Source organism: Zalophus californianus, chromosome 2 (genome assembly GCF_009762305.2).
Source record: "Zalophus californianus isolate mZalCal1 chromosome 2, mZalCal1.pri.v2, whole genome shotgun sequence".
Taxonomy (NCBI): Eukaryota; Metazoa; Chordata; class Mammalia; order Carnivora; family Otariidae; genus Zalophus; species Zalophus californianus.
In genome coordinates, this window is record NC_045596.1 from 154,484,815 (window position 1) to 154,503,839 (window position 19,025).

General features: G+C 45.8%; 1 protein-coding gene across 4 annotated transcripts in view; it reads left to right on the plus strand.

Moving 5' to 3' along the window:
• Positions 1 to 19,025, plus strand: part of ADRA1A (adrenoceptor alpha 1A) — a 174,162-nt gene that overhangs the window by 105,350 nt on the left and 49,787 nt on the right. The window contains exons 3-4 of one of the 4 annotated variants that reach the window (XM_027599121.2): positions 1,426 to 1,832; positions 6,317 to 17,541. In XM_027599121.2, the coding sequence (XP_027454922.1) occupies positions 1,426 to 1,832; positions 6,317 to 6,325 (416 nt within the window). In that variant the 3' untranslated portion in view covers positions 6,326 to 17,541. The other 3 variants (XM_027599122.2, XM_027599120.1, XM_027599119.2) reach the window with 3 other exon arrangements.

Here is a 19,025-nt window from a genome sequence, read left to right on the forward strand (position 1 = left end):
CTCTGATGGGTCTGTCGAGCAGAGAAAAAAAGAAAGATGTGAAATCAAGACCTTAGGTTGATGCAAAAGAAAAAAGTGGTGCAGAGAATAAAGAACGCTGTGAGTTCTGCATGCCTTTACCCATCCCCATGGCAGGGGGATTATCCCTCACTGTAGCGATCAAGTTTGTGACAACTTTTTAATCGTTTTTGTTTTTAATTTGAAAACTCAGTAATTAAATAAGATAATACCTAAGATTGTTCATGCTTTAGGGTTCCATTGTTTTGTCATTCTGCTGCCAAGACCTAGGTGACAGCTACTGTATAAGATGTAAAGAGGTCTGAAACTTGACTCCCCCCCATAAATTAATGGATAAGACTTGAGCAGGTAAAGAGGATGGGAAAGGACATTTTAGACATCAAGACCCAACTTGAGAGGACCAAAAAATGAGCCATGATGGGTCAATTTGGTAGTGAGTCTGGTTAGAGTAAAAGTATTAATGCTAGAAAGCTAGCTTACATTGGGTACTGTGAAGGATCCTCAATGTCAAGTGCCTGACAAGCATTTGGCAGCCCTTGGCGCATGTTGAGCAGGAGAGTATACTAGAACATCAAAAGGCATCATCAACAATAATCGTCATCATTTCGGCATAATAGAAAATCGCTGGCTGAAAGTTGGCAAGGCCAATACTTTGTGAATTTTGGATTCTCATTGAAAAATACAATTCCCATGTTCGGGAGAGAAGGGATTCATAATAACTTAGGCTGTGTCTATGTAACCCCACATCAAAGAACAAAGGGAATATTTAGGTAACCCCATTTTAATATGGCTTATTTTAATGGATTCCAACTTGTTTCTATTTTTTTATTTTTTAAAAGATTTTATTTTTATTTTTTTATTTGAGAGAGAGACAAAGATAGTGACAGAAAGCACGAGTGAGACGAGTGAGCACGAGCGGGGAGGAGAGGGAGAAGCAGGCTCCCCACCGAGCCGGGAGCCCGATGCGGGACTCAATTCCAGGACCACCAGATCATGACCTGAGCCGAAGGCAAACGCTTAACCAACTGAGCCACCCAGGCAGCCCCCAGCTTGTTTTTAAATGCAGTCAAAACAACTCGCATATGTGGACTCAGCCTAAATTTCATTTTTTTGTTATTTAAAGCTTCATCGCAGCCATCAAGCGATGTTGATGAGAACTGGTACAAACCCACCCAGTGGGTCTGGCTCCCATAATAGATATTGCACGTATGAACCAGGTGAGAACAGCCTCAGAGGATATTACACATAGGGGCTAGCCAGTCAGATGTGAGAAACGCAGACGCATTCGGAATCACATGAAACATTTGAGAGACGTACAAATAAGTGTGTTGGTTTGTTTGCTTGTTTTCCTAGCCAGTTGGTCTGTTGGCTTGCAAATAATATGTACAAATCTGTGTTTTCTTCCAGGGTCTTTCTTCCCTGATTTCAAGCCCTCAGAAACAGTTTTTAAAATAGCATTTTGGCTCGGATACCTAAACAGCTGCATCAACCCCATTATATACCCGTGCTCCAGTCAAGAGTTTAAAAAGGCCTTCCAGAATGTCTTGAGGATCCAGTGTCTCCGCAGAAAGCAGTCTAAACATACCCTGGGCTATACCCTGCACCCTCCCAGCCACGCCGTGGAGGGGCAGCACAAGGACCTGGTGCGCATCCCAGTGGGATCAGGAGAGACCTTCTATAAGATCTCCAAGACGGATGGGGTCTGTGAATGGAAATTTTTTTCTTCAGTGCCCCGTGAATCTGCCAGGAGTACAGTGTCCAGAGACCAGTCAGCCTGCACCACAGCCCGGGTGAGAAGTAAAAGCTTTTTGCAGGTGTGCTGCTGTGTGGGGCCCTCGACCCCCAGCCATGGAGAGACCCACCAAGTTCCAACCATTAAGATCCACACCATCTCCCTCAGTGAAAATGGGGAGGAAGTCTAAAGGACAGGAAAGATCAGAAGGAAGGGGGTGGGGGGGGAATGATCTTAGGCACCCACCCCACTTCCTACTTGGAAGGCCAGTTCACTCTTCCTGGATGACAAGACAGGACCAGGGACCAGGGACCATCTGGGAATGGGGTGGGGGAAGAGACCCGACTCTGGGGCAGTGGGTAGGGCTCAGGGAAGAAGGAGGATATCACACAACCATCTGGCTGCAAATGATGTTAAACAGCATTTCCTTGAGGCTAATGCTCTCGCGGTCATCCTCTGAGGCCGCTTTCCACGTCTGGCCCTTGCAACGAAAAACACCATGGGAAACAGAATGTCATACACAATCCAAAAGACTATAAATATAAGGTTATGATTTCATCATGAATATTTTGAGCACACTAAGTTTGGAGCTATTTCTTGATGGAGTGAGGGGATTTTATTTTCAGGCTAAACTTACTGACAGCCACGTTGGATATTTACGAGGAGAGGGCCTGGAGAGGAAGAGCCTTAAGATGGTGGCCAATATCCAGGCACATTATTTTTAGAGCACGTTTTAAACTCCACCATTTCTGACCATATCCAGTTTCTTAACTTGGGTGCAACTTGACAGTGAAATCTACCTTTTGCTGCCATTTCACCAGCTCCTGCTCCCGATTCCCTAAAGATGAGGGTGAGGGGCCCTCCTGATGCATCGGAACTAGCGGAGGCACCTCTATGCTTGGGTCTAGACAGTCGGGGAAAAGGTAGCTTTTCCTGATGGGAGACAGGAGGGGTGAGGGTCGTTCTTTTTTTTCAACTTTTCTGCTACAGAAAAAATTCCGGTAAGCGGTTCCAAGATCAAATGGAGGAAGGCTTCTTGTGAAACATATTTAAATATCAAGGGTTTGGGGTGGGGTGAGGCGGGTGCTAATTTCATGCTAAGAGGCTGCAAACTTCCTGCACAGCTGTTTCGATGTGGCCTAGAAAGGCTTTTCTTGGCAAATCGCTTACCTTTTCCAGAGTACCAGTTTGAAAATCCAGAGCTTATAGTATTTTGGAAGGCGCCTCCAGACTTCCATTTTTCCTCCGCGGCTTCGCTACTGCCTAAGGAATGAGGTTCAAGGTCCTGAATGCACAGGTAGCATGGTGGAATGAGAGCCTTAGGATCCAGGTATATCCTTCCTGAACTTTGAGAGATACACATGCTTAGCTTGGGAGGATACCGACTGGTCACCAGAAAATCGTCTAAAGCCGGAATTTGCAAATAGTTTTCGACAGAAGCCCATTTATTCTGGTGAAAGATCCAGGAGCCCGTTCACTTCATCTATTCCCACTTTCTATGGGAACTTGGGGAACGTGCTACTTTTGCTTTCTGTATACCAAATTCTGGTTAACCTTAATAACTCGATATATGACTAAAGAGGAAGAGGATTATCGTATGTAAAAAATTAAAATATTTTTCACATCCCACAATAAGAATTTAAAATAAGATTTATGGTTTGGGCATAATTCCTGGCCAGAATCACTGATCGAAAACTGCTGACCGACCATCTCTGTAGCCTCTTCCCCCCACTTGAGTAATTTCCTCTTAAGAATTTCAAAGTTGACTACGGCCCCTGTTTAGCCTTCACAGCCAAGGTAGGGGCCCATTATCTTTTCTTCTTCCCATGCAGCAAAATGAAAATTTCTTCAAGTGCTTCTTCAAGGCTAATATCTTTGCACACTGTCATGGGGGCGGGGAGGGGGTACGTTTGCATGTGGATTTGAGGCTGTTGTCAGTCGTGCTTGGCCATTGAATATTTTGCTTTTTCAGCTTTTTCCGGAGAATGTCTTCTTGCTGACCAGACAGGCGCTATGCCTTGAGCTTATGATTCTGGCTTTAGATATTGGCCGGATTTTTAGATTCTTCTGGTCTGTCTGCATGTCCCATAACAGCTCTACCAGATGTGGGTGTCCTATTATGGACATAAGCATCAGGGAAGGACTCGAGTATGCGAACTGCGCTTGTCTTCTGCCTTGATAGGAAAGATAAGTTTCATTGTCGAGAAGAGCTTCTTTCGGGATCTGAATTTTAAAAACCCCATTTGTCAGGCTTCCCTTCACAGGAAGGGCATCCCCACATAAAGAATGGTAATAGTTTTGCTTCCCTAAAATATGGCTCCCTTTAAACTCATTCCCGGACAAATTTAAGTTTTAGATTTTAGAAAGCTAAGGATTACCAGAAAGCTAGCACGATGCCACTTCTAATCAAAATAAACAACTAGGAAATCGTTTGGTCATCAGATAAAACCATGACAATTGTATTCATGTGAAACGGTCCATAAAGAATGATCTGCTACACTCTTCACCAACCCCAGTCCCTCCAGGGAGGCAAACTTTAACATTTGTTTCCTTTCCCATAACGTGATATTAGGTATAAATATGCCAATTTTACAAGAAATTGATAATGTCACCCAAGACTTAGTCAAAGTGGGATAAACAATACTCGAGTTATTTTTTACTCATCCACAAAAATCTCTGTACCTTTGAGCATGCCAAAAACTCTCTAAAATTGTCACAGTTAAACAAATGATTGTCATATTTATACTCACATGTTTACTGCTTCTATTTGGAGTTTGAAGAATTTACCCAGAGCAACAGTGGTCACAATGTTTTCTCTAATGTGTTATAAAAAGCAGTTGCTTTGAGACTGCCGAAACATGGCAAAAAAATCAACTTGACATTATGGGATAGACCAAACTTGAGTTTCTTCTGCAGTTCGAATTGCATGCATTCAGGGAGACCCTGAAGCTCTCTACTTAAACATTTCCCCAGGCTATTGCCAGGATTTCAGGAAAGCATTTTGCTTGTCACTTTTCTTCCACTTGCCTTTACTCCTGTCTTGTCTAAGACCGTTCTGCTTGTCATCACTTTGTGTGTGCCCACACTCTCCAAAACATGAAGGCTTCAGACTCTGACTACTACCTGGATTTGTCCAGCCATGGTGGACAAGTGATATTTGGTTAAATAAATATATTTGTAAGGTTTTTTTTGTTAGGTTCTTCTGTGCGCCAGGCATCGGCAGGACATTTTATACCCCATTGGCTCTAAACCTCATAGCAATGTCACCTTTCTATCTCAAAGGTAAAAATCTGTTCGTTGGGAATAATGAAGGACTTGCCTTAGGCCAGTGAGGAACCATGATTCAGTCCTGGATCTGCCTAACACTAGGTCTACACATTTTTACCATGCCTCTGCCTCCTAAATAGTTGGGCGGGAGGGATATTCCCCAGTTTGGATTAGGGATGCTGAGGATAGGAAGCCATGCAGCATTTTAACATTTTGCTTCTTGGAGATCTGCCTTCCAATCAACCTCCATACATATGCTGCCAAACGCCAGCCCAGCCAAATCCCCAAAACAGATCAGAATCAGAAGGGTTTGGTGCCTCCAAGTCTACCTTTCAGACCGCACCATTTTTTAGAGGATAATTACATGGAAAGTTATTCAGGCCTTGCAAGAAAGACAAATTCTATCAAACTGGGAGCAGATGGGCATATAAGAGAATGCAGAAGAGGCTGCATTGGCCTAAAATGTTAAAACCCAGTTGTGGCTATGAAACACGTTGCATAGGACGTTGGAGTTACTGACTACCAACCAGAGTTAATTGGCACTTTCAGGAAGTATATCCCTTTTTAAAATAAATAAGAACAAATACGACATCACTCTCCCCTGTACTCCAACATTATTTTTTTATTTGAGCTGGAGAAAGAAAGAGAGAAGGAATTATAGATATTTCCCCAGGAATTACACCAAGCCCAGATAGTGTGTCAAACATGTGAATTTCATGCGTGTCCCCGTAGGGGAATGGCTCACAATGCTGATCCCCAGGTAGCCAGAGACGTTGGCAATCTTGGGAAAGGAAGAACCAGTTGTCAGCCGTGGCTGTGGATTAGCCGGTGTCCACTTGTTCTTGGATTCCTTTTTGCAAATGAGAGCTTTATGCTCTAAGTATCTCGGATTGCCTCAGCCCCTCAAACTGAACCCATCACGCAGACCTTCTGTCCCCATAGGTCACATGGTCACCGCCTGGGAGCGAGAAGGTTTTAGGAACTTTTTGCTTGGGCAGGTAATGATTCACTCTTGAATCACAGCTACTTCATCTGAGCTTGACAAACATTCTCATTTGCTTCTGGGGTTGGTTCTGCACAGGTCCTCTTGCCAAAAGAGATGCTGCCTCTGCATATGAGTAGTTGTTGACTTAATTAAGGAAAGAGCTCTGCTCGTCAGCAAAGGGAGAAGGGAGCCCAAGCCCGTGGAAGGTAAACTCTGCAAGCAAAATAGGGTGACCGAAAAGAAGGCAATGGTGGCTAGTAGGAAGGCATCAGAAGGGTGCTCACTGTTGCTCTGATTTCTTTTTATGCTACTAGGACTTTTAACCCTGAAACCACCTGCACACAGCTCCGGTCCAGCCTGGTTGGAACACTATTGGCACCTGCTCCTTGTCTACCCACTGTGCCGGGGAGCAAGGCTGAGCCCAGGCTGCTGCGGGGTCCACCGTCTTCAAAAAGCAATGACAACAGTGGCCTCCTGGCCCTCCAAAGTCCCCGCAAGATGAGTGAGTGGAGATGACTTTGGGGGCCGGGACTGGTAAAAGCAAATTAGGATTTCGGCAGAGGACACCGGGCCCCTTGCCCCTGTTCCCATCAGCATGGCCTCACTCGTGCCCCCCACCCCAGATCCAGATGTCGTGGGGGCTGAGGATGGAGCTCATCTGCTCTGTGCAGGAAAATATTATTTCTTCTCTGCTACCACAACACGGATTCCTGAGTCTCCCGGCTAGAAGGAAGGGTATGGCGGTGGGCAGGGGGCGGTGTTGAGGAGGAAGGAGAAGACTTATCCTGGACATCGCTCAAAGCAGGATGCGCGGTTTCCTAACACTTTGCTGCAACTGATAAGCAAGGAACTGCCCTGAAGCTGCTTGCTGCATCATTTCCAAACACAAAATGATTGTTTTTCCCTGTGGCTCGGGAGTCATTACAGCACTTTCCCCCTATATTCCAGTCAACAGAGCCACATTATAAGCTGGAAATGATTAGTGCTAAGCTATGAGAAATACAGACTTAATTAGGTGAGAAAAAATCTAAGAGCAAGTTCATACTGTATTTGTAGGAAAAAAAAATAATGAAGGCGCCAACCTATTAAGAAGCCCGAGTACGGGAGGTGCCTTCAGATGCAATAGAAAAGAAGCTAAGACAGGATGTTCCAACATGAGCTTAGAATGTCCTCTCATCTGTGTAACACTTTGCACTTGCCCAAGTAATTTCGCCTATCTCAAGTCTTTCCTGTGAAGGACAAAGCTAAGGAAGGGTGTATTATCTGTTCTTAACATCTGAAGAAACATAGAGACTTGAGGAGGATGCTTCAGATAGCCCCAAATCCAGCCTCTGACTCCATTTTCCATGACGCCCTCAATATCGCCAGGGTCCTCTGTGTTTCTCGAGACCGTGAATTTCGTATGTCACTCATTCATCTCTGATCCATATTTTCGGCTCCATTGGCACCTTCTCTGCTATTACATCCCTGCCGGAGGCTGGGCAATGCAAGATTGTTCAGGGTGTATATTTGTCTATGCTTTTCTCATTGGCTAAATGACTAGCAGATGTGATTCTGTTCTTTCTCCGTAGTTAGGCAGCATCAGAGCTGAGGAAGTAAGCGGGGCAGGGCGCTCTTGGCTTGCTCAGCAGGGTGACAGGTAAGGCAAAGCCAGCAGGGATTAACACCTTAAGGACCTCAGGAATGCAAAGGTTGCAAAGGAAGTTTCAGTGAGCCTGAGGGTTGTTGACACACCCCTTCGTCATAGTGAGCAAGCTGCTCGCTTCCTCTCCTGCACCAGGCACTGCACTGGGCACGAAAAATACTAAGAGGCACAGGCAGTCCCCAGCTCATGAGCTGGGTGGGTTCCAGGTTCATCTGTTGCAAGTCGAGAATGCATTTTTCCAAGAAGCATTGTTACTGATGGGGGAGGGGAAGGGTGTTCCCAGACCAACGAAGAAAAATAAAAGTCTATTTAATGTACACCCGGGGTTGGCAAACTTTTTCTCTAAATGGCTAGATAGTAAATATTTGAGGCATTGTGGGCCATACGCTCTCTGTCACACATTCTTTTTTGGTTTTTGCTTTTTTTTTGGACAGCCCTCTAAAAATGTAGAATCCATTCTTAGTTCACAGGCCATAGCAAAAAAAACAAAAAACAAAAACAAAACAAAACAACCCATGGGCCCTAATTTGCCATCCTTGATCTATGCCGTCTCTAGCTTATAGAACAGGAATAATAACAATGCTAAACAGTGGATTTGGGTGTTCAACTTAAAAGCATCTTTTTTTTTAAGTATGCCATTGACACATCTCCACTTGACCAAATTAATATTTCCAACCTACATGATTTGTTAGATGAAGGGACAAGTTCATACGGGGGGGGGGAGGGGAAGGTGGGCTGCTCCATATAACCCGCTCACCCAAAAGACGTACTCTAGTACAACATTGTGATTTTCTGCCCAGGCCATCGGAACAAGAGGGAGGCACCCACCACCCCTTCCCACTGCTGGGTTCTGTAAAACAGGCAGGCTGCAGAAGTCCAGGGAGTCCATGGTGTAGGGGTGGGGTCTTCCAGCTTTTCATCCCACTGAAATTCTCCTAGCACAATTCAGCTGATTCCATGAGTAGCAACAACCAGGGGGTGCCACTGGACCACAGCCGATGTGAAATCCCTCCCAGAACACTGGAGCCTGTTGAAATGGGGGTCCCCAGAGGCTTTGGGGGCATACTTGGCTCCTTGGGAAGGCCTTCTGACCACAGCACCTCGCACCAGGACATCCGAGGGTCCACCCTGGGGATCACCAAGAAGCGGGGTACAGAAAGGGGTGCTGGAGGAGAGAGACATCTTCCAAACACAAATACTAGCTTCTAGCAGGACTTCTCTTGCCTCTCTTCCTCATCCTTTTCCTCCTTCTTTCCCTGGTTTCCATTTTTAAGTCTGAAATCACCTAACTAGACTCAAAATGGTGCTGCCATGGGGAAACATTCAGTCCTTCCCTGTGATGATGAAGCCATGTTTCTCGAGGCTGGCACATTATTGGAGGGACTTCCTGCCCTGACCCCATCCCCTCTCCAGCCCTGATGGGGCAGTGAGGGGGAGGCACACGCTGTCCATTGGAAACAAGGGGTACAGTTCCGGTGGCCTACGCCAAGGTCCACAGTTTCGAGAGATGAGACTCTGCAGCAGGGCGGGGGGTAGGGAATGGGAATGGGGACAGAACTGATGAAGAAGAACCTAGCGATATCAATAATAATATCAGGAATATATCTAATAACGGAATAATATCAAAAATATCGGTACCAACAGCAGCGCGTATGTTGGCCACAGAAAGGAAGGCCTCTGGGCTGACACTATGTGGCAGCCTCCCTTCCCTTCCCTTCCCTGTCCCCTTCCATGTCGACCCTGACCCTCTCTCCTTTCCAGTCTCCTTTCCTTATCCCTGCCTCTCTCTCCATGATTCCACCCTCTACTTTTTTTCAAACTGACAAGCAATGAACGATGGGGAAGGAACCCTTGCCCCACGGGGTGCCTGTTCCCATGGGATACAGTGCTCCATGCATTGCCCTGGGTGACAAGGGGGCCTTCCCTCAGCTTCTCTGTCCCCTCTCCGGGTCAGGCCTGACACTGCAAGCTGGTGTCCCTGAGGCCTTGGGGAGCCCCGGGCCAGAGTTGGGCGCCCCAGGGGAAGCCCATTCAAGACCCCTCCACAAAGACTTGTACCTGGGCCGCCACTGCTGTCTTTCTGGGCTTATACTATCAGTTCCATGTGAAAGGTACAAACACAACGTGCTGGTGGTCAAGCGTGGTTCCCTGTTATTTCTATCTCCACCCACAGGTGAGCACCTCTTTTACCAGCTGCCCCCTCCCACTTTAACATTTCTGAACTCTTTACCGAGCCCTACAATGTCACCTCTTTCTCTCCTGCGTCATTGGTCTCTTGCCTCTGTGCGCCTTCACCTTTCACTCTCCCTCTTCACCCTTAGGGCCTTCAAGACCGTGATGAATCCCAAAGCAAACTTGGTTTCATGTTAGCATTAAGCAAGTTAAGCAATTAAGCAATGACTGCTCCCTCGGAAGGCACACTCTGCACAAAACTCAGCAGAACTCAACTGGGTGAAAGGTGCTCCTCATCTAGCGCTCCCACTGCCTGTCCCCATCCCCACCAGCTCCTCTGCCCCGGGAACTTGTTCACGGACTCTATCTATTCTCTCTTCATAACTTTGTGCCAGGAACCTCTCTCCCCTACGCAGAGGGTCCTCTCCTACCCAATGTGCTCCTGCTTTCGCTGGCACAGTTCCCCCTGGGGTAGGCTGCCGGGGCCATCATAGCAGAATACCCCAGACTGGGGGCTTCAACACAGACATTTATTCTTTCACAGTTCTGGAAGCTGGATGTCTGAAATCAAGGTTCTGCAGGGTTGTCTCTTCCAAGGCCTCTCTCCTTGGCCTGCGGCGGGCTGCCTTCTCCGAGTGTCTGCCCATCACCTTCACTCCGTGTGTGTCTGCGTCCTAATCTCCTCGTTCTCTAAGGACACAGCCAGGGTGGATCAGGGCCCACCCCAATGACCTCATTTAACCTTAATGGCCTCTTTAAAGAACCTTTCTCCAAACACAGTCTCGTTCTGAAAGCCTGGGGATTAGGACCTCAACATATGAAATTGGGGTTGGGGGGAGGACAGTTTAACCCATAAAACTTTCTCCCTACTCTCTCCTTTCTGCCTGCAAAATCTTACCCACAATTCTTTCCCCAACTCAAATGTGCAAATTCAGCCATTCCTGCCCATTCTCTCCGAGTCCCTATAACAAATGTCTTTAAATTGCATTTGACAATTAATGGTGCACTTTATTTTTTAATCCGTCTGTTGCTTTTTTAAAATCTATAGTTTTTTTCACCTTAAAATGTACTTTACACTGCGCCTATATAGGTTCTGTCTTTCAACCAGATTAAAACTCCTGGAGAGTGGGACCTGTCATGTCACTCTGTATGCCCAGAGCAGTACTCAGCCCCTGAGGGATCCTATCTAAGGACCAGGGCCCCTCCTGAGCAAGCAAGCAGGGAGGAGACAAAGAGGGACAAGGGACCAGAGCCAAGCGCTAGTTCCAGGCAGGGGCTGGGAGACCAGGTCCACAGGGCCTTGGAAATACCAGCTGACCCACCAGGAAGGCTCAGGTGATAGGGCTTCTGAAGAGTTAGTGAGATTCTAATCAGGGGTGGAGAGCACAGCAGTGAGGAATCCCACGTTGGCTGCCATCTTGAGTCAGGGCAGGCACAGAATCCTCCAGGAGACCTCTGCACCTAGAAAAGCAGACCCCCATCAGTGAATGGTCCAGACCCTAGACCCTGAGAGCAAGGTGAGATGCAATAAGATGGGGTGAAGAACCAACAACAGAACCCAGTCCCAGGAAATGGGTCACTGAGGAGCGCGCCATAGGCTGTGATCCCCACTGGGCCCCAATCCTGGCAATGGGGGAGTTAATGCTGTTTCAGGGACGTCCTCCCCACATCAGGAGCAGCGTGGAAAATGGGTGCCCAGGAGCCTTCAGGTAGTTTTTCTTCCACTCTGTCTCACAGCTTAGAAAGAGTAGAGGAAAGGAAGTGACACTGACTTGATTGGATATAAGGATGTAGACAGCCATTCCCTGCTAAAATGCTTTCTAAGTCTTACCTTCTGCAGACCGCCTCCCACTATTCCTGCCCCAGCCCTCAGTGACTCTACCGTAGGGTCTTAGCCCCTGCTGCTCCTACCTCTTGGGTGCTGCTGCCCGTTCCGTGTGGTTTTAGAGGGTCTTGGCCTGGTGACCTTGCTTCTCTTGAGAAATTCAGTTCCATTTCTGTTTCCTCAACCCCACCTAAACCTTTTATTGTGGACAAATTGATCTCTGGCAGGGCGCTGCCCTGACAGTCATGGAATGATGCCTTCTGCCTGGTTCCTGCTGAGACGCAAAGAGCATTTATCCTCATTTGGAGGGATCGGGACTGCTCTAAGTGCATAGCAACGACTGTCGCGCTTTCTGGGCAAGGCATGGTGCCACTTTGGTTTCCCGTGCCCCTGCCCCCTCCCTGGGGCCCTGCTCAAATTGGAAGTGTCTCTGGCCCCACAATATCCATCACAATGGGACAGCCTTGTTGGCTAAGAGTTTGTGCTTCACCAGCTTCCATCCCATCTAGAAATTACAGGAGGAAAAATCAAATGGAAAGCCAGCGCCTACCAAAGTAGTGAGTGTATTTCAGCCAAAACCATCCAAAAACAGGTTTGATTGAGTACAGCAATGGCTTATTGATTTATCCATCAAAAAAAAAAGAAAAAAAACTTGTCTTTCTTCCCCAGTCTGGTCCCCATTCCTTTTGCTAAACCCAGCCTTATCTTCATAATGAAAAGGTTTCAGCTCTGCAGCTTGGCTAATTAAAGTCTCAAGGGTTGGAAAGCCTTTGGCTCATTAATCAAAAGCTAAGGGAGCGTCAGGATGAATGCTTTGCCATCCACAGCACCTCCCCCACCCAGCCTCTGCGTCCTGGCAGAGGTGACAGTCCTTGTATAAGGGCAGGGGAAGAGGGAGCACTGATGAATAGGTAGGTGGATGAGCAGCTTTAATCAAAAATAAGGATGCCCAAATGCCATCTGACAAGAAGGCTATTAAAAAAACTAAGGTGATGAAATCTTTTTAAGAGCAAAACAAGCAAGTATTACAAAAATTTAAATAACAATGTTTCGTTTTCTACATACTTTCTTAAGGGAGTTAAACATTGACTAGGGACTAATTGGATTAAAAAGTGGGGTCCCCTGCGTGCTTATGTCCCCATCTCCAGCAGCTCACCTCACCCTCTGCCTTCCTACTCCGAACATCACTCATGACCCTTATACCTAAACTTCAGCACACGGTCACTGACACTCTGCAACAGAAATTTTACTTCAGCTTTTAAAGCCTGAATCAAAACACATGCTTTCTTCATCAGTTGTGGAGGGAAAAAAATAGCTCCCTTTGTCTCTGGGGTATAACAAGTCACAGGCAGCCCACTTTCCAATGATACCACACCTACTTAACCCAATATTGCAGACAATGAAATGAGTGTGCTCCGTATGAGGCACTGTGATGAGGTATACAGAGATAAAGTTTAAGTAGGAGAAATTACATTTAGAGCACCTACTGTGTGCCAAGTCCTTTGCACCTTTAGATATGGTAAAATGTAAGATTATTTTTGAATTTATTTATTTAGAGAGAGAGAGCATGTGATCGGGGGGGAGGGGCAGAAGAAGAGGGAGGGAGAGAATCTCTGGCCAACTCCACGCTGAATGCGAAGCCTGACGTGTGGCTCAACCTCACAACCCTGAGGTTGTGACCTGAGCCGAAACCAAGAGTCGGACGCTTAACTGGCTGAGCCACCCAGGCGCCCTAACATGTAAGACTTTATGGTCACATTACAAAAGAAACGTTTTCACAGAGAACCAATAGGATGATACGGGTGTGAGAAGAATAGAGTCAAGTCTGATAGCGAGTGAGGAAAAAGACAAAGCCTGGAAAGAGTTGAGCCTTCCGGTACCTCTTCCTGCAGTTAGTTCACCCGTGCTGGCCACCCACCTGGCCTGACTTAACCACCTTCACCCAGAACCAGTCATCGGAGGAGAACTAGCAGGATCTCGTCACTAGGCTTGGGAAAAGAGCCATGGCCTGGGAGGCATAAGGCCTGGGCTCAATTTCAGGCCCCTTCTCATTACCTAACTAAGTGATCTTGGACAAGTCATTTGACCTCTCTTGACTGCATTTTCCTCACCTGTGAAATGGGGTAAGCAAATGCAATGCTGCACATAAAAATGCCTCATGAGGGCTGATACAATGTGTGGAATCATAGAAGGCCCCCAGGAAATGCTAGCACACTTTGCCTGTCTTCGTTTGCCCTCCCAAATGCTATATTAATTCAACTTTATTATAAATTACATCACCTGTAAAGTGTCTTAAAGCACCGAAAACTCTACATGCAGGAAAAGATGGACTAAGTCTTTTACTTTCTTTTACTTTCCAACCCAGTTGATCTGTTTCCAGAAATGGGTCGTCACCAGTTCAAGAAACTAATTACTCTTTCATGAGAAAGTCACAAGAGCTGTGGTGCCATTGCTTGGATTGCAATCTTTCTCGAATTAACTACTTACTTGGCAATAGGAAGTATTTTTTTTACGACAGTTGTTTTATGAAAGACACTCTATAGCATGCAGTTATTATATAAAAGCTGTGTGTGTGTTTATGTAAATGATGCTATGAGAAAGAGGAGTAATTTTGGCCACTGGAAGACAGTAGAAAATTTGAAGCAAAGTTAGGGTTTAAAATCGTCTAAAGAAATAGGGAAGCACCTGGCCTGGGTGACTATCAGAAGTGTTTACAAGACAAAACAGCAAATTCCCAGTCATGACCCACAGGCAGTTTTGATTTCAGCCACAACCGAAATCCACATCATGGAAAGGCCAACTCAGTCTCTGCTCTAATTTCAAGTTGCCAGTGAGCGCCGTGGCATTTCTGTGCCCCCCCCTTGTACGATCTCTGGGACCCTTCCAGGCGGGTGGCTTCACAGGAAAATCCATACTGCAAACTCCACTCACCACGACTCAGTAGGGCAGGCAGCCATACTCAAAGGCCGTGTTTGACAGGGACCTGCCACCTCTCCCTGCCAAATGGCCTCTTGTGATTCGAAATCTCAGACTTGTTTTAAGCGGAGGGGGAAAGTCACTTTCAGGGATGAAGTTCTTGGCCCAGCTCTGCTTTGTGTAAACACCGTCTGTGGCTATTTGGGTCTTCTGGGTTTTTGAGAAGCTGAGTCGTGGCAAGGCTGAATGGGTTGGTGTTGGCCCAAAGTAAAAAGAGTTTTTTCATTCTTTCAGTGCTAGGGGAAGGAACACTGAGAACATCACCTCATAGGGAGCAGAATGGGACTGGCTTGGCCAACACGGAAATAAATATGGGCCTCGGTTTACAAAGAACCAGCTCGACCCAAGTATGAACTCGTGAAAATGCATACAATTGGGTTTGTAGTAAGAATTCTCACTCTACAGAAGGGTACAATCTTAGTCATGTTGACACATGATGCTTAGTATATTAAAAGTATTCATGTAATCCATTAAAGGTCCATGTGTCTTTTTTTTTTTTTTTTTTTGAGGGGACATACACTCATTACATGAAGCCAGCTTCATGGCCACGAGTGCTGTCCTCATGGCCCAGTGAAGGGGGTGTCCAGCCCAGCCCCCTTTCCTGCTACCACCGTCTTTCGAATCCACCTCAGAAACCTGTAAGTCTTACCTGCCACATGGATTTACTTCTTTGTCAAGCATTATTCTAAGAGACAAGTCTAACATATTACTCTTGTCAAGACTGGGACAATAGTGATTTAAGGAGTGGCTGTGGATGGAAACACAAGACAGAAAAACAGGTTTGGGGGACAAAGAGGGCAATCTTTTGAGAGCTAGGTACAGCTTCCCTGTTGCATTCTTAAATATTAAACACTAAAGTTCCCTTCGTGTCCCTCAAGTTCCAGCACCTCCATAAGAGTAGAAGAAGCCATGCTGCAAAGCCAAATCACCTTTTTCCAAGGGAAGTTGTCATTGCACACAGCAGTTCTTTTCCTCAACCATCCTGTAATATTCAGTGAGGTCTCCAGGCTCAGCTCCAGACAGTGGAGGAAACAAGGGTGGACACATGGTCCTCACCCTCAAGTGCCTGTGGTCCATGGAGAGGACAGGAAAGTCAACGATTATAATAGAACACAGTAAAGCTCTGTGGCACAGGAATTCATGCAGCACCAAAGGAGTTTAGCACAAGGCACCCAAGCCACCCTTGGAGTTGGGCTTTTCAAAAAGGGTGACCTCTAATTTGGATCCTGGAGGATAAAATGGAGTGGGAAAAAAGGGAGTTTTTCCAAGCAAGTAAGGAATGAACCAGTGCAAACAAAGGCCCAGGGCCTGGTGAACCTCAGGCATGTCTGAGAGGGCACATGGAAAGCAGCTTCCCATTTCATGGCAGCCAGTTGGCTCTGCAAACCCCATCCCTCAAGTCCCATGCAGGAAAACCATGCCTGATTTTCTTCCTACTCTGTTTAAGCCAAGGATGAACCAAGGAAGAGCCAGGAAATAATGAGCCAGGGGCTTTCCTGCTAGAGCTCCCATGTTTGGCTTGGCTGAATATTGAAAGGCCTTGGTTTCTCAGTTGTCTGATTCTCTTTGTTTTCAAGGCTTAGCACACAGCATTACAGTGGGATGGCTAAACAGAAAAAAAAAAGTCTGTTTCTGATTGGGCAAATAAACATCTGTTGAACACAAAGTGGCTAATCCATACGAATAACCCAATGCTTTGGAAGTCTTTGCAAGCAAATCTTACACAAGGCAATTCAGTGTTTTTAGAAAATTGAGGAATTGCTTTTAGCATGAAAATGTCATACAATATTAAAAGAAAGAGTTTTCCCTACCCCCCAAAAATGTAGAAAATAAATGGATCGCCACAGCTCCCCAAGGCTGTCTTTCACATCATCCATCATTGGAGGGTCGGTATCAGGACGTCGCATAGTACAAAGGGTACCTGGTAGATTTTGCAAATCCAATGCAGTGGAGGTGTGGGAGCAACTGAAACAAAATGACGACCTTGGAGCTGCACTTCTCCAATCAACTAGCAATTGGAAGGACTTGACTTGCTGGGGCTAAGGAAAATAACTCTGGAAGCTCATTTTCCTGTGAAATTAAAACTGTATTTTAGTAAATAAAGCTGATGCCATTTAAACATGAACCCTGTGACATTTCCTGGCTTACTGCAGCTTTTCTGCTTGTCTACTCATTAGATCTGTTCAAAATACAAACATGGCATTTCTACTTTGCCAGAGAAGCAAATGCGGGCTGACAGGCTGATTTTAGCGGCTATGATTTCCCCGTAACCCTTGCAATTGTCGCAGTGAATAAGGTCCCCACCGGGACATTTTCTAACTCTGCTATGTTTGCGGACCATGCCACTTTCTCCAGGTTTTAGTATTTGGTTGATTGAGTTTATATCATGACCCTGCCCTCCGTGTAACAAACAAAATTCATCTGAACCTTGCTGAGAGTTTGGTATGTGTTCTACGCTGTAAAAGGGAGACTTCTCTCCTAAGTCAGATAAAACTTCGTGTGAGTCGTTATACTGGAACTTGCTGCAGCATTTTGTATCGATGCATATGTATGACACCCAGGCTGACTGCAATGGCTTCTGAAGCATCTAATTCCTTTTAAATGGATTTGGTATCTTTGGAATGTGCTATTTAAGTGTTTCTGAATTTTCTACATGTCATTTTTACAGGTTCATTTGTTTTATGATGTGATGTGGTGACCAATCACATTGTTGTTGTTTCTCTGAAGAAAACAAATGTACATTTTCCTAAGCAGATGAGTAAATTATTGAAAAAATACACTTTATGGATCATACGGCCCACTGTCTAAAAGGAATTTATTTTATTTGTTTCACGAAGTAACTGTTCAGGTTATAAACATTTATACTGTCCTTCTAAATATGGATGCCATAATATTTAAGTGTCATTGAATATTGATGTATGTTCCCTAATAAAATATTTTAAACTTCTTTCTTTAGACACACAGTGCCCTGGTTCTTCAGTCGTAATGTATCATTACCAGGTCAGTTGAGAAGTGGAGTGGGTAGCTCAGAGAAGGAGAGCTGGTTTTTGACCAGCTGAAGAGCAGAGATGTAAAATATGCCGGTTGGCAGCATTCAAGGCACAGGTAAGGGCCAAAAGACAACCACATCATCCGGTTTAGAGGGAGGGGAAGGTGGTAGTGGCAGTTAGACCCGAGAGGATATTAAATGTCTTTAAGGCTGAGGCCAAGGCAATAGGTTAGGGGAAGCTAGTGGTCAGAGACGGTCACGGGCAACATGATTCAAGGGGAATTCTTCAGTGGAAATTCTTGTTTAACCAGGTTCTCAGAACCTGTGAGCCCCAGGACTACCCTTTTAGCCCCATTTCCTCAAGGTAGCATGATGGCATCTCTGGGAGCAAGAACTCTGGGGTCTGATTGTCACGGGCTTCAAATTCCTTCAGCCACTTGACACCTACATGATCTCAAGCCAATGAGTCAACCTCTCTGTATCTTAGTTTTCTCTTCTCAGAGACAGGGGACGATTACTATACATCACTCAGATAATAAAATAAAACACTGTCTGTAAAACGTTTCGGAAAATGCCTGACATCTAGTTGGCACCCAGCAATTGCTGTTGAGGCTGCCCACAAGGATGACCATTGCCTTCCTCATGATGAGGGGAAGCCCTTAGCATCTAAGTCAAATGATAGTACCACATCTCCTGTGCTGATTTGGGTTTTGCCAAATGGCGTCATGTCCTGCAGATGCTCTGCTGGTCACATTCCAGGCTCAATTGTCATGACGGTGGCCCTACTCCCTGGACCCCCACAGAGGGTGGGCGGTGGAGGGGCAGATGCAGGATGGGAGAGCATCCTAAGGTACATGAAAGCTTGTAGTTGCTCAGGCTTTATTTTCACAGAGCTTGAAAGTGGCATAACTACTTTGGAGCCTAGCGTCACTGGGTTATCCTGGTGACTTCTCTTTTTAACTAATTTAGTCTTTGCCCTCTGATCTAGACTATGAGAGAGAGTAAAAAAAAGAGACATGGTCAGTTCTGCCACTGATTACAATTTATAGTACCATTATCAATAATTTGGCATGAAAACATTCATCCTTGCCAAAATGCCCTGGCATCAAACTGCCTGGGTTTGACTCCTATCCAGTGATGTGTCAGTAAATGTTTAGCAACCACATCTCAGAGGAAAATACATTTTTAAAAACACACACCATGTGCAGTATTTGCCAATTTCTGTGGTGTAAATTCTCCCACATTGACAGCTATCACGTGACCAACATGAAGTCCCAGAACATAATTTGGGGGATAGATTGGACACAGTTGCCTCTTTGGAGCCTGTACAAGTCACCCTCGGCCCACCACGGACTCCCCCTCCGCCCCTTAGTACCGTGTGGCCTAAGCCTATCTGTGTATATAATGTTAATACTT